Source organism: Pan troglodytes, chromosome 9 (assembly GCF_028858775.2).
Source record: "Pan troglodytes isolate AG18354 chromosome 9, NHGRI_mPanTro3-v2.0_pri, whole genome shotgun sequence".
NCBI lineage: Eukaryota > Metazoa > Chordata > Mammalia > Primates > Hominidae > Pan > Pan troglodytes.
The window spans coordinates 110,037,807-110,054,058 of NC_072407.2; the positions used below are offsets into that span (position 1 = coordinate 110,037,807).

General features: G+C 38.7%; 1 protein-coding gene across 1 annotated transcript in view; it reads left to right on the forward strand.

Annotated features, from left to right (window-relative positions):
* Positions 1 to 16,252, forward strand: part of CUL5 (cullin 5) — a 96,563-nt gene that overhangs the window by 44,119 nt on the left and 36,192 nt on the right. The window contains 3 exon segments of the mRNA XM_522173.9: positions 123 to 264; positions 2,110 to 2,255; positions 2,338 to 2,418. Coding sequence (XP_522173.3) covers positions 123 to 264; positions 2,110 to 2,255; positions 2,338 to 2,418 — 369 coding nt within the window.

Genomic DNA, 16,252 nt, shown 5'->3' on the forward strand with positions numbered 1-16,252 from the left:
AGGCGTGAGCCACTGCACCTGGCCCAGGCCTACAAATTTGATTTCCTTTTTTGGTGTTTGTACATGATACTTTGTATATTAATAATTGAAAATTATGTTACAATTTGTTCTTGTTTTCGTAGCTTATGCTTGATACATGGAATGAGTCAATCTTTTCAAACATAAAAAACAGACTCCAAGATAGTGCAATGAAGCTGGTACATGCTGAGAGATTGGGAGAAGCTTTTGATTCTCAGCTGGTTATTGGAGTAAGAGAATCCTATGGTATGTTCTGAACTTTTATGATCATAATTTCTGTTTCATGGAAATTGTAGAACAATTATGGAATAGCACAATCAAAGTTATGTTTATTAGCATACAAAGTTACATCTACTTTTTGTACTAGATACTTTTTTTGAGAGTATGCAAATGATAATTCTGCTTAAAAGAATGTATAAAAATTCATATTAATGTGGTTAATATTTTCTTCATGCCATTAATTTCTTGGCAAGTCTTTTTAGTGAACTAAATTAGATATATAAATTTGAATGTGTAGCTCATAAAAGGTAACTAGTTCATTAAAAGGTTAGGTATTTATGTTTTCAGGAAGTCAGTTACTTCCATGAAAAGGAGAGCATGTAGGAGTACATTCTGTCTTACTTCTAATTTGTTTCCTGTGACTTACAGTATGCTTCTTCCCCACGCTTCATCCTCCTCCTGGAGGCCTTTCTTAATTCCCAGAGTAAGTTAACTTCTCTCATTTAGTGCTTCACAGTACCTGTGCCTCCTTGGCATAGTACTTTTGTTTAATTGTGTTGTTAGCAACATGTCTTTACTGAACATAGAATGCATGGCACAAAATCACTCTAGGTAGGTATTTATTGAGTTAATGAACCTATAGAGTTACTTTTGACTGGCTTTTCTTCATGGCCCCCATATTCTTTTAGTTATCAAGCCTTTAGATTTTCATTAGCAGTGCTCCTGAAATTTGTTTTTAATTGAACTGCCACCAGACATTAAACTTCACATGCAGAGTTTTGAAATAGTCGTCTTATAATCATCTTATTGCTGTTGTTTAACCCATATGCTGTTCATAAGATTAATGTTTAAGCACTATTTTATTGGTATTTTTTCTACTTACCCCTTAAGTGGTATACCATGCTTTTTTTTTTTTTTTTTTTTAAGAGATGGGGTTTTGCTCTGTTGCCCAAGCTGGAGTGCAGTGGCGTGATCATGGCTCATTGAGCCTCCACCTCTCAGGCTTAAGCAGTCCTCCTATCTCAGTCTCCTGAGTAGCTGGGACTGCAGGCATGCACCACCACACCTGGCTAATTTTTTTTCTTTTTTTTTCTTTTTTTGAGACAGAGTCTCACTCTGTCACCCAGGCTGAAGTGCAGTGGCATGCTCGCTGCAACCTCCACTTCCCAAGTTCAAGCAATTTTCATACCTCAGCCTCCAGAATAGCTGAGATTACAGGTGTGTGCCATCATGCCCAGCTAATGTTTGTATTTTTAGTAGAGATGGGGTTTTGCCATAGTGGCCAGGCTGGTCTTGAACTCCTGACCTCAAGTAATCTGCCCACCTTGGCCTCCCGCAGTGCTGGGATTACAAGTGTGAGCCATTGTGTGCAGGCTTAATTTTTCTGTAGACACATGATTTTACTGTGTTGCCCAGGGCATCTTCACAACCATTTGTAATTTACCATTCTACCTTACCTTCTATTAACCTTGCAATCCACTTAGACAACCTAGTCATATTTTCTTGTGCTTTTCTGCTTCTGAATATTTACTTACCTTACTAATCTCCATTTATGCAAATTCTAGTTTATTCTTTAAGATTCAGTTTAAATCCCATTGCTTCTGTGAATGTTTTCTTGATTATTCAGTTAGAAGTCAGTTTCTTACCTATGCAAAAATAGTCTATATTATCTGTATTATTTATTTGTTACTTTACTGCTTTATGCTGTTATCTTTATAAGTTTCTTATGGAGAAGGATTTTGTCTTATATAATTATATGTTCTCTTGAGCATTGTTACCTTGCACATAATGACTCCTCAATATTTATTTCATTTATTATACTCTATTGATTTTGATCATAATTGGAGTAATACTTTATTTTCTGTTTTTCAGTTAACCTTTGTTCTAATCCTGAGGATAAACTTCAGATTTATAGGGACAATTTTGAGAAGGCATACTTGGATTCAACAGAGAGATTTTATAGAACACAAGCACCCTCATATTTACAACAAAATGGTGTACAGAATTATATGAAATATGTAAGTTAGAACTTAGTATATGTGATAATTTGAGCAATTCCCTTGATATTCTTAAAATGATTGCTATTTTGCTTCTGGACAGGCAGATGCTAAATTAAAAGAAGAAGAAAAACGAGCACTACGTTATTTAGAAACAAGACGAGAATGTAACTCCGTTGAAGCAGTAAGTAATTTTGTAATTGTACATTTTATGGGATTATTTGAAATACAGAAGCATAGGAATGGCAAATAAACAACATAAATAATATTATTTAACAACCAACATTGTTAATTGATTTTAGTTCTTTTTGCCTATGAGCCATAGCACAACTTTGTAGGAGGTATCTTGTTTAGAACACATTGTCCTTTGGAGCTGGTATGCAAGATCAAATCTATTTGCCATACCTGTTCTAGACTTTATTTAATATAATTAATTTTTGGTAAGTTTTCTTTTATTATGTTTTATGCATATCTAAAGTTAACCATTTTGTGATTTTCATGTTGCAAGTAATATATGCTCCCTTAGGGATACAGTTGACTCTTTTTTTGTGCCAGTTATGTTCTCTGAAGTGGCTGCAAACACCAAATTAGTGAATAATGAATCATTTATTCCTAGGGGATATTTCTTCTCCTTCTGGGAAGATGTTTCAAACTTCATTTGTCATGAGGTAAAAATATTAATTATTATTATTTTTAGAAACAAAGTCTTGCTCTGTTGCCTAGGGTGGAGTGCAGTGGTGCAATTATACCTCACTGTAACTCCTGGGCATAAGGGCCCCTCCTGCCTCAGCCTCCTAAGTAGCTGGGACTACAGGCACACGTCACCATGCCTGACTAATAAATATATATATATATATATACTTTATCTTTTTTTTTTGAGACAAGGGCTCTCTCTGTTGCCCAGGCTGGAGTGCAGTGGTGCAATCTCGGCTCACTGCAACCTCTGCCTCTCAGGCTCAAGCAGTTCTCCTGCCTCAGCCTCCCAAGTAGCTGGGACTACAAGCGCATGCCACCATGCCTGGCTAATTTTTTTATTTTTAGTAGAGATGGGGTTTCACCTTGCTGCCCAGGCTGATCTTGAATGTCTAAGCTCAGGTGATCCACCTGCCTTGGCCTCCCAGAGTGTTGGGATTACAGGCGTGAGCCACTGCACCCGGCCACCTGGCTAATTTTTTTATTTTATTTTTCATAGGGAGCAGGTCTTGCTATGTAGCCCAGGCTGGTTTTGAACTCCTGGCCTCAAGCAATCCTTCCTGCTCAGCCTCCCAAAATGCTGGGATTATGGGCATGAGCCACCATACCTGGCCTCAAAATATTAAAAAACAAAAAACTGGTCAGTGACAGTACCATGGTAGGTGTTTTCTTTTACGTGGAGGACTGACCTTAGGGTGCTTCAGTATAAGGAAAGTTAGAATCTAGTTGGGACAGTCTTGGAATTGTTGAAACACAACAATAGTATTTCCTCTGGTTCCTTTCAGTCTTTGGAGCCTTGATTTAGATTTGCATTCTCAGGAATAACATTCTAGCTTGCCCATAATCAAATATTTTTCAACTATGAATGGGATTTAAAATTTTTTTTTACTTTTGACTTTTCTTTGGCTTTGTCCATCTTAAGTGGGAGTCGTGTTTATTTTATTCTTTGTTCAGAAATCACGCCGAGTTGGATGTCTTTTCCCTTTGGTTCTTTTAGTTTTTGTTTTGCTTGTCCTTGATTTGCAGTATGTATCCTCTTTGGTTGAAATAGTTTTGATATTGGCAAAAGGAAGGATAATTTAGTGGTTATTTATAGAAGTTCTTTATAGTGATATAAATTCAGGTTTGGGCTACATTCAGAAGGCCGGGAAGGCTGTTGACTTTTTTTTTAAACAGGTGGGCCACAGAGTTGTCCCTTAGGAAGATTAATCTGGTGACAGGAAAGATGGAAGACTGGAATGGGGAGGAGCTGGAAATAAGAAGTAGAAAGCATTTGCAGTAATTCAGGCAAGGTATTAGGCAGACCAAGTAGAGTTACAGAAGTGGGAATGGAAAAGACAAGGGAAGAGAGAAACTTCTTAGAGGTGGAACATTGTATCACATGGATGGGGCTAGATATCACAGAGAATCAAGCCAATAATGTTCTGAGGTTTCAGCCAAGGAGAACTGTGCTGCTACTGAGAGATTAGGTATAAAAATAAGTCTTAGTGAGGGAGAAAGGATGAGTTCATTTTGGAGGATTTGGGTATTTGTTGTAGATTGACGTACATTTAGCACCTGGATGGGGATGTTACAGTTTTATGAGGTGAAATTGTTCTGATCTCCTACTGCAATTTATATGTTAGTCATATCATAGCCACATTAAACTTATGAACTTTCAACTGTAAAAGGCCAACTAAAAGAATAAGTCCAGAGTAGCTGGGACTACAGGTACATGCCACTACACCTGGCTAATTTTTTATTTTTTGAGATCACGTCTCACTATGTTGGTAAGGCTTGTCTCAAACTCCTGGGCTCGAGCAGTTCTCCCACCTCGACCTCCCAGAGTGCTAGGATTACAGGCACGAGCCACGGCACTTGGCAGTAACGGTCAAAAGTTTGAAATGAAATAGGATATTTGCATAGTTTCAAAGTATCGTCCCCAAGATATTTACTAAAGGAGAAGCCTGAAGACACCATCTTAATTAAGTGATCAAGGTGAACATCACCAGTAGTAGGACATGCTGACATACCCTGTGATATGATGCACTAAGAAGAATACAATATTATTTCTGTTTTATTCTTGCCAAAAATGTGTAATGTTACTGTAATAATGAGGAAAGATTAAACAATCGCAAATTGATAGCCTACAAAATGACTAATATTCTTTAAGGTGTCAAGACTGTAACAGACTGAAGGACAAAGGAACTGCCACAGATTGTATGAGAGTAGGAGAAATTACAACTATATGCAACATGGGCTTGTGGATAGGATCCTGGAATAGGAGAAGGATATTAGTGGAAAAACTGGTGAAATGAATAAGACCTAGAGTTAAATTGACAGTATCGTACCAATACTATTTTCCTGGTTTTGATAGTTGTACTATAGTTACGTAAGATGTTAATGTTGGGAGAAGTGAGGTGCTATTTTTCTGCTAACTTTTCTGTAATCATTAATCAAAATAAAGAAGTTGAAAAAATAAAGAATATTGGCTGGGTGCAGTGGCTCACGCCTGTAATCCCAGCACTTTGGGAGGCCAAGGCAGGCAGATCACGTGGTCAGGAGTTCAAGACCAGCCTGACCAACATGGTGAAACCCTGTCTCTACTAAAAATACAAAAATTAGCCAGACGTGGTGGCGTGCACCTGTAATCCCAGCTACTCAGGAGGCTGAGGCAGGAGAATCTCTTGAACCTGGGAGGCAGAGGTTGCAGTGAGCTGAGATTGCGCCACCACACTCCAGCCTGGGCGACAGAGCAAGACTCTGTCTCAAAAAAAAAAAAAAAAAATATTATGAAGAGTGCCTTTTTTTTTTTTTTTTTTTTTTCCCGAAACATAGCCCTGATGTGTCATCCAGGCTAGAGTGCAGTAGTGCAGTCTCCGCTCACTGCAACCTCTGCTTCCCAGGTTCATGTGATTCTCATGCCTCAGCCTCCCGAGTAGCTGGGACTACAGGTGCCCACCACCACACCCGGCTAATTTTTTGTATTTTTAGTAGAGACAGGGTTTCACCGTGTTAGCCAGGATGGTCTTGATCTCCTGACTTCGTGATCTGCCCGCGGCAGCCTCCCAAAGTGCTGGGATTACAGACGTGAGCCACTGCACCCGGCCAAAAGTGATTTTTTTTTTTTTAAATGAAGTAAGAGTAATACTATAGAGTGTATTGGTGGTGGTAATGCTTCTCCTGCTGCTTTTACTTTATGGAATATGGTCAGAAAAGATCTCTGAGGGAATGATATTGGAGTTAAGACCTGAATGATAGGGAACTAGCCTTGTGAAGATCTGAGACAGTTAAGTGTTGCATTAGATGTCTGAAGCCCTACTCTTACAGTTTTATTTTTACTTATAGGAGAGCCACTTAGACCCTACTTAGATCTGATTTTACATACAATTCTAATAAGCTTGATTATCACTCGCTGGGCCTATAGCAGATGAACAGGAATGTATTGAATGTATTTAATGTAAAACAAGGTAAGAGGCTTCCGAGCTGTGCTGCTGAACAGGCATGTTGACAGCAAAAAGTAACACAACCATGAGAAAAGAGCAAGAAAAAAAATTAAGCCAAATGCCTTTTGTGTTTTAAGAGGCAGAGTCTCGCTATGTTGCCCAGGCTGGAGTGCAGTGGCTGTTCACAGGTTTGATCATAGTGCACTGCATTCTCGAATTCCTGGCCTTCAGCAATCTTCCCACCTCAGCCTCCTGAGTTGCTGGGACTGTAGGCGCATGCAACCACACCCAGCTTTAAGCCAAAATGACTTAAAATTTGTGTTTGGTTTTTAGTTTTTAGGTGATAGTCCTGCATACCTTAGTATTTCCTGGGGAAATTAAATTATTATTTATTATATACCCACAGTGTGTCAGGCATTATGCTAGTTGGGGATAATAAGATAGACCTAGTCCCTATCCTCAGGATGACACTAGAATAAAATGGATTGTTTATATAATAGAGGAATAGAAAAGTGAATTGATAGTGTAAGTCTTGATCACTTCAGAATGACCAGGGCACCGATAGGGAGGGAGTGTATTACAGTGGTTAGGGTCATACATGTTGGAATTAGATGAGGATTTGAATCCCACAGATGTTATTTTACCAGCTGTCTGCGTTTTGGCAAGTTATTCAACCTTTGTAGTCTCTCTTTTCCTAACTATAAAATGGAATAGGCCGGGCGTGGTGGCTCACGCCTGCAATCCCAGCACTTAGGGAGGCCGAGATGGGTGGATCATGAGGTCAGGAGTTCAAGACCAGCCTGGCCAACACGCTGAAACCCTGTCTCTACTAAAAAAAAATACAAAAAAATTAGTTGGGCGTGGTGGCACGCACCTGTAATCTCAGCTACTCGGGAGGCTGAGGCAGGAGAATCGCTTGAACCCAGGAGGCGGAGGTTGCAGTAAGGGGAGAGATCACACCATTGCGCTCCAGCCTGGGTGACAGAGCGAGACTCTGTCTAAAAAAAAAAAAAATGGAATAATACCCTTTTGTATTAGCAGAATTAAATGAAATACGATACATTAAGCATTTGAGCACTGTGCCTGGCATGATAGCTTTTACTGTTAGGCACTGGTTCAGAGAAAACTGCTTACTAATTCTAAGACAAGTAAAAACTATTTTACCATCTGTGCAAAACTGATTTAAAAAGCTGAATAAGCAACTAGGTCACAAGTTATAAATTATTAACATTAAAATAAGCACTTATTAACCTTCAGTATTTTGGTATTTCAGGCATGGTATCCTCTCCACAGAGGAGGTCTAAAATTAAAAAAAAAATTAAGCTTGGTGTTCAAAAAGACAAGGTGATCCAGACTTTTGTAGTGCCACTAATGATAGTAGTACAGAAAGAATCTTAGTCAAACTAAAAAGGCCAGGAAATTAATTATTGAATACATTACAGATATCCTTGTATGGTTAAGGGCCTGATAATGATAGAGTAGAATCATAAAGTGGGGGAACTTAAGATAATTTTTAGTTCAACTCTTACGTTGTAGCTGAGGCAAAGCAAACTATTCCTTATACAGAGCTATATAACTAATGAAAATCAGAAATGCTTTTTTTTTTAAACGAAATTTGAGCGAGGTAGAAATAATTATGCAAATTGAATACCACTAAAAGAAGAATCTGGCTGGATGCCGTGGCCCACGCCTCTAATCCCAGCACTTTAGGAGGCCGAGGCGGGTGGATCACCTGAGGTCAGGAGTTCAAGACCAGCCTGGCTAACATGGTGAAGCCCTGTTTCTACTAAAAATACAAAAAATTACCCGGGCATGGTGGTGCGTGCCTGTAATCCCAGCTACTCGGGAGGCTGAGGCAGGAGAATCGCTTGAACCCGGGAGGCGGAGGTTGCAGTGAGATTGCGCCATTGCACTCCAGCTTGGGCAACAAGAGTGAAACTGTCTCAAAAAAAAAAAAGAATAAGAATCTACCATGTCTCATAGCCTACCTGTCTCACCTTTCATTTTCCAGACCTATGAATTCATTCATTCAACAGGTACTTATTGGAGTGCCTGCTGTGTTTTATGGCAGGCATTATTTTTGAAGAGTTTATAGTCTTGCTGTAGAGGAGGTTAAAACATCAAGCACATTGATAGTTAAAGTGTTTCACCTTGCAGACCTCTGGGGAGAGATTGCTATGGATTTAGAAGTTGTGCTCATCTCAGGCAAACATACAGGAGTTGATGGCATATGGCAAAAAGTTTTTTTCTTCACGGAATCTAGCAAAAGGAGACAGAAAGGGAATACAAGGTGAGAGAGATGGCTTATCACTATACTTTCCATTCAAGATGTATTTTCAAATAACAAGTTATATATTTAGGATCAATTATGTATATAGTAATTTGGTAAATGGGAAGAAATACGAAAGAGGAATAACATGATCTCTGTCCTCAAGAAACTGACTCTCTTAGGACAAGACTCATTTGAAATAAGGAGAGAATTCTATCTAGCAATCTCCCTTCTTTTTGCCTAGGTAAAATAATTTTCTGGAGGATTTTTTAATATATAGAAATCTATACCATAATTGTTCTCTTCATTTTTTAAAAAAGCTTTGTAATGAAAGTTTTAAAATATTTACACAAGTAGAGAAAATACTATAATGAACGCTACCCCCATACCCAGTCTTCCAGATTCAACAGTTATCATTATTTTGTCATGCTTGTTTTGTTGATCCTTCTGTTTCTGTTTTCCTTTCTTTTCCATTCCTTCCTCTCTATTTCCCTCCCCGTTTTGCCTCCCTTCCCTCCTGCATTCCTATATTTAAAAATAAATCTATGATGTTGCTCATTTTTACTCCACACACATTGTATTAGTCCATTTTCACACTGCTATAAAGATAACTACCTGAGACTGAGTAATTTGTAAAGGAAAGAGGTTTAGTTGATCCAGTTCCACATGGCCTGGGAGTCCTCAGGAAACTTACAATCATGGCAGAAGGCAAAGGGGAGGCAAGGCACATCTTATGTGGCAGGAGAGAGAGAGAGAGTGTGCAGGAGAAACTGCCACTTTTAAAACCATCAGATTTTGAGAATTCCCTGTCACAAGAACAGCATGGGGGAAACCTTGCTGATCCAATCACCTCCCACCAGGTCCCTGTCTCAACACGTGGGGATTACAATTCGAGATGAAATTTGGCTGGGGATACAGAGCCAAAGCATATCACAATCTATATTATAACGTAACCTATATGCACTGTAGTATTACTAACCAGTTCTCTAATGATGACCATTTTCATTGTTTATAGTTTATTCCTTATAAATAGTGCTTTCTGGAATATCCTTAAATACCTCTATCTTTTTAACATCCTTGTGTATACATCTTTTCTCACACTTGGCTTCCTCTTGGAATAGAATCTCCTGGAAATTAGATAGCTGAGGTAAAAGTCCCTGAACCTTTTACAAATTGCTACACAATAAATACCAAACTGACTTTCAGGAATGTAGTCCCATAAACAGTGTGCTTGTTTATCCATATTGTTGCTGATCTGAGTTTTGTCAGTCTATTGATTCCTACCAATCTGCCAGTATCATAGATTTTAAAATATTTTTTGTATGCATTTAAAGATTAATGAATATTAATAATTATAAATATTAAATATAATTATAAATATATAAAATTATAAATAATTAAATATTTATTTTATAAATATAAAAATATTTTGTGCATACATACATGGTGTATGTAGTTGTATGTATTTATGGGTTACATGAGACATTTTGATACAGGCATGCAACGCATGATAATCACATCAGGGCAAATGGTATCAATCACCTCAGGCATTTATCCTTTGTGTTACAGACAATCCAATTATATTCTTTTATTATTTTTAAACATAAAATTAAATTATTTTTTACTATAGTCACCCTGTTATGTTATCAAATACTATGTTTTATTCATTCTGTTTTTGTTTTTGTTTTTGTTTTGTTTTGAGACAGAGTTTTGGTCTTGTTGCCCACCCAGGCTGGAGTGCTGTGGCGGGATCTCAGCTCACCGCAACCTCCGCCTCCTGGGTTCAAGTGATTCTTCTGCCTCAGCCTCCCAAGTAGCTGGGATTACAGGCATGCATCACCACGCCTGGCTAATTTTGTATTTTTAGTAGAGACGGGGTTTCTCCATGTTGGTCAGGCTGGTCTCGAACTCCTGACCTCAGGCAATCCACCTGGCTCAGCCTCCCAAAGTGCTGGGATTACAGGTGTGAGCCACTGCGCCCGACTATTCATTCTGGTTTTTTTGTACCCATTAACCATCCCTATTTCTCCCCCACCACCTCACTACCCTACCCAGCATCTGGCAACTATCCTTTACTCTCTATTTCCATGAGTTCAATTGTTTTAATTTTTAGCTTCCACAAATGAGTGAGATCGTGTGAAGTTCGTCTTTCTGTTCCTGGCTTATTTCACCTAACACAGTGTTCTCCAGTTTCATCCATGTTGTTGCAAATGACAGGATCTCATTCTTTTTTATGGCTGAATAGTACTCCATTGTGTTTATGTACACTTTCATTATCCATTCATTTGTTGGTGGACAGTAAGGTTCCTTCCAAATCTTGATTATAAATAGTGCTGCAATACATGTATACATATGTAACAAACCTGCACGTTGTGCACATGTACCCTAAAACTTAAAGTATAATAATAAAATTTAATGTTAATTTTATAATAATAATAAAATTTAATTTAAAGTATAATGATAATAAAATTTAATAAATAATAAAATAAATAAATAAATAAATAAATAAATAAATAAATAGTGCTGCAGTAAACGTGGAAGTGCATCTATCTCTTCCTTTCTTCCTATGCTCATTTCCATTCTTTTTGGTATATAGCCAGCAGTGGGATTGCTGGATCATAAGGTAGCTCTGTATTCGTTTTTTGAGGAACCTCCAAACTGCTCCATAGTGCTTGTTCTAATATTACATTCCCACCATCATTATACGAGGGTTCCTTTTTCTACACATCCTCACCAATATTTGTTATTGCTTGTCTTATAGATAAAAGCTACTTTAGCTGGGTTGAGATGATGTCTTATTGTAGGTAATATCATCTGCAAACAAGCGTAGTTTGACATCTTCCTTTCCAATTTGGATGCTCTTTCTTTCTCTTGTCTGATTCCTCTAACTACAACTTCCAGTATTATTTTGAATAAAAGTGGTGACAGTGGGCATCCTTGTCATGTTTCAGATCTTAGAAGAAAGATTTTTAGTTTTTCTCCATTCAGTATGATACTAGCTACGGGTCTCTCATGTGGCTGCTATTATGTTGAGGTATGTTCGTTCTATACCCAGTGTTTTGATGGTTTGTATCATGCAGGAATGTTGAATTTTATCAGATGCTTTTTCAGCATCAATTGAAATGAACATACGGATTTTGTCTGCCATTCTGTTGATATGATGTATCACTTGATCAATTTGTGTATGTTGAACCATCCTTGCATCCACGGATAAATCCCACTTGGTCATGATGAATGATTTTTTTAAGGTGTTGGTAAATTTGGTTTGCTAGTCTGGGCTCAGTGGCTCACGCCTGTAATCCCAGCACATTAGGAGGCCAAGGCAGGTGGATCACTTGAGGTCAGAAGTTTGAGACCAGCCTGGCCAACATGGTGAAACCCCATCTCTACTAAAAAAAATACAAAAATTAGCGGGCAAGGTGTCAGGTGCCTGTAATCCCAGCTACTCGGGAGGCTAAGGCAGGAGAGTTGCTTGAACTTGGGAGGTGGAGCTTGCAGTGAGCCAAGATCATGCCACTGCATTGCAGCCTGGGCAACAGAGTGATACTCTGTCTCAAAAAACAAAAACAAAACAAAACAAAAATTTGGTTTGCTAGTATTTTGTTGAGGATTTTTGCATCAATATTCATCAGTGATATTGGCCTGTAGTTTTCTTTTTAAAATGTGTCTTTGTCTGCTTTTGGTATTAGGGCAATACTGGCCTCATAGAATGAGTTTGGAAGTATTCCCTCCTCCTCTATTTTTCAGACAGTTTGAGTAGAATTGATATTAGTTCTACTTTAAATATTTGGTAGGATTCAGCAGTGAAGCCATCAGGTGCCAGGCTTTTCTTTGTTGGGAGAAATTTTATTTCATTTTATTTAATTAATTAATTAATTAATTTTTTTTTGAGACAGAGTCTTCCTCTGTCACCCAGGCTGGAGTGCAGTGGCATGATCTCGGCTCACTGCAAGCTCCGCCTCCTGGGTTCACACCATTTTCCTGCCTCAGCCTCCCAAGTAGCTGGGACTACAGGCGCCCGCCACCACACCCGGCTAATTTTTTGTATTTTTAGTAGAGATGGGGTTTCACCATGTTAGCCAGGATGGTCTCTCTCCTGACCTCATGATCCGCCCACCTCTGCCTCGCAAAGTGCTGGGATTACAGGCATGAGCCACTGCACCTGGCCTGTTGGGAGAAATTTTATTATGGCTTCTATCTCATTATTTGTTATTGCTTGCCTAGAAGTTACAGTCCTTGTGGCCTAGACTGCCTTTCAAGTTTATTTGGAGCCCCAGAGTACTTTAGCTTATAGTGCGAGGCTTGCTAGAACTCAAGTCCTTACCACTGGAATGGGCGATTCCCCTCTGTCTGGGGCTGGTCTAAATGCTCCCTCCATGGGCGTGTGTCAGCTGAGTTCATCCTACTTTTGCTTTCTGCTGTGAAAGGGTGGTGGTGAGTTCAATGCAGTATCTCACAGTTGCTGCTCTCTCCCTCTCCCAAGCACACAGATTCTCCATGCCATACAGCTGCTGCTGGGGGATGAGGGAGGGGTAGCATTGGCGATTCAAGACTATCTTTCCTACCCTCTTCAGTGCCTCCTGCAGTGACATGAAGTTAAAACCAGGTACTATGAGTGTCCACCTGATTTTTGGTTCTTATGAAGGTGTTTTTTTGTGTGTAGATAGTTGTTAAATTTGGTGTTCCTGCAGGAGGAATGATCGGTGGAAGCTTCTATTTGGCCATCTTGCTCCACTCCTCTATTTTTTATTATTTTTTTTAGAAACAGGGTCTCACTATATTGTCCAGCCTGGTCTGCATATTTATTCTTATTCCTGACCATTTGTATTTATTCTTTTGTGAATTCAGGATAATCTTTCATAAACATCACTTTCATTGTTTTACTTTTCTATTCAAAAACTAGAGTACTGGCTGGCCACGGTGGCTCACGCCTCTAATCCCAGCACTTTGGGAGGCTGAGGCAGGCAGATCACAAGGTCAGGCGATCAAGACCATCCTGGCTAACACGGTGAAACCCTGTTTCTACTAAAAATACAAAAACAAACTTAGCCAGGCGTGGTGGTGGGTGCCTGCTGTCCCAGTACTCAGGAGGCTGAGGCGGGAGAAATGGTGTGAACCCAGGAGGCAGAGCTTGCAGTGAGCCAAGATCACGCCACTGCACTCCAGCCTGGGCGACAGAGCGAGACTCTGTCTCAAAAAAAACCAGAGTATCATTATTTCATACCCCTGATTTTTAAGACCCTTCATAATTTGACCCTAACCTATTTTTCTAACTTAATATTGTCCAGCAAGAGTCACTCTACTCCAATAAGAAGTATTTTTTTATTCATACAACTCACTCTGTTACTTTTTTTTCTTGGATTCATTTTAGCAGTGTTTTCTTCTGCCTACCCAAAATCTTGCAAGGATTCTTTTAACTCACCTTGTAATAAAGTTGTAATAAAGTAGCTCAGATCATCTAGCCTGCATCAGTTTCTTCCTATTTGAATTCCCATGGTAACTATTGTTTCTACCACTAGGTTTAGGAGCAAATTATAGACTGCCTTGTATTTCTTATCAAGCACCAGCTGTGTGCCAGGACACAGCACAGTCTTTGTAGCTGTGGACAGAGCACAGTCTTTGTCCTTAAGTTTATAGTATAGTAATGATGCATTTTCCAGTTATTTGCTTATTAGTGAAGTTGATCTTCTTTTCATACACGTCTGTACATATGAACCATACACATGTTTTTAGGTATATAGTTTATGGGTTCCCAACTGGATTGTAAGATCATTGAGGGCATGAACCATGTTTATACTTCTCTATTCCTTAAAACACGTAACTCAGTTCTGAGCATGTAGCCATTACTAAGTATGTACATGCTCTACTTCTGTAGTAAGAAAAGTTGGAGGCTATGGAGATACATACCTGGCCTCAAATTATAACTCAAGACCTTATGAACCAACTGTGCAGCATTTGGAAGTTATGTGGCTACTCTCAGTCAATGTCCTCATAAAGTAAGTATCTGCCTCATGAGGTTGCCATGTGGGTTAAATGAGATCTATATGTAAAGCATTTAGCATAATGCCTGGTACAAAGTAAGTGCTCATTAAAGGATACCTGTTATAATAATTTGTTTAACCTCTCAAGCTAGAAATGGATTCAACATCCTTTTATTTCCCTTATCCCTTTCATTTAAGCATTTACCAAATTCTTCTCAGTTTACTTTAATTATGTTGTCAATTTAGCTCTCCTTTTAATCCTAGTTGTAACCCACAATAAGAAATACATTTTATATTGTGGCTTAGAATATACTGTTTATTTGTACATATCTGAAACAAAAGTCTTATGAAATAATATTCATTGTTACAATATGTGATACACTCTGATATTTTTTGTTCTGTCCTATGTACATTTTTTTTTTTTTTTAAACCTGGTCACAGCCATTAAAACTGATTTCACAACATACAGTCTGAAACACACTGGTCTGGATTTTTAGAATCTGCAAAATTTCAACTACCACTGAACAGGATAATGTTCAAGTGAAAGTTTTCAATGAAATAGAAAACACAGAGCTTAGAGTTTATTAAGATTCCACTTTGTCTTTGTTCTCTATTAGTTATATATTGTTAGATTTACCTATGCTCAATCTGGTTTCACTGCTGAAGGTGGAAGTGTTTAGTTGGGCCTATTCCAGTGATGTTATAGAATAAGATTACTCAGCAATTGGGGCAGAGATTTCCACCTTGCAAGGAAAGAGTTTCTTAACCATTTTATATGTGTATTCTTTTCTTTATTTTTCTTTTTTTTTCCCTTTTTTGAGACGGAGTTTTGCTCTTGTTGCCCAGGCTGGAGTGCAATGGCACGATCTCGGCTCACTGCAATCTCTGCCTCCCAGGTTTAAGCAATTCTCCTGCCTCAGCCTCCCGAGTAGCTGGGATTACAGGCACCCACCATGCCCGGCTAATTTTTAGTAGAGACGGGTTTCTCTGTGTTGGTCAGGCTGGTCTTGAACTCCTGACCTCAGGTGATCAGCCCGCCTTAGCCTCCCAAAGTGCTGGGATTATAGGCTATGAGCCACCACGCCCAGCCATGTGTATTATTTTCTTAGGACAGAAATATACATGGATATATGCGTTTAAAAGTCATCAGCATCATTCTTGTAGAGGAGCCTGAAAAAACCTTTTTGTTTTGTTTTGTTTTGTTTTGTGACAGTCTTGCTCTGTTGCCCAGACTACACTGCAGTGACATGATCAAGGCTTACTGCAGCCTTGACCTCCTGAGCTTAACTGACCCTCCCACCTCAGCCCCCCAACTCGCAGGGACCACAGAAAATTCTTTATTCGGAAAATTTTAAGCATTTTTACAATGTAGGAAGAACAGTATAATGAATCCCCATTACCTAAATTCAGCTTTAGTAGTTATCAACATTATGTCAATTCCAAAGGAATTTTTAATAAAAAATTTTTAAGGGACACATAATTCCCTCCCTTAATTTACAGATAGATGATTTGTTTTTCAGAAGAAATATATCAGCCTTATTGTACTTAGCTTTAGTCCTCACAACCTATTAATTTCATCTGATCCCCAAAAGAGAAGTAAATAATTACATGACACGAGGGAGCAGAGATGACATGATATCTTCTGCCTCA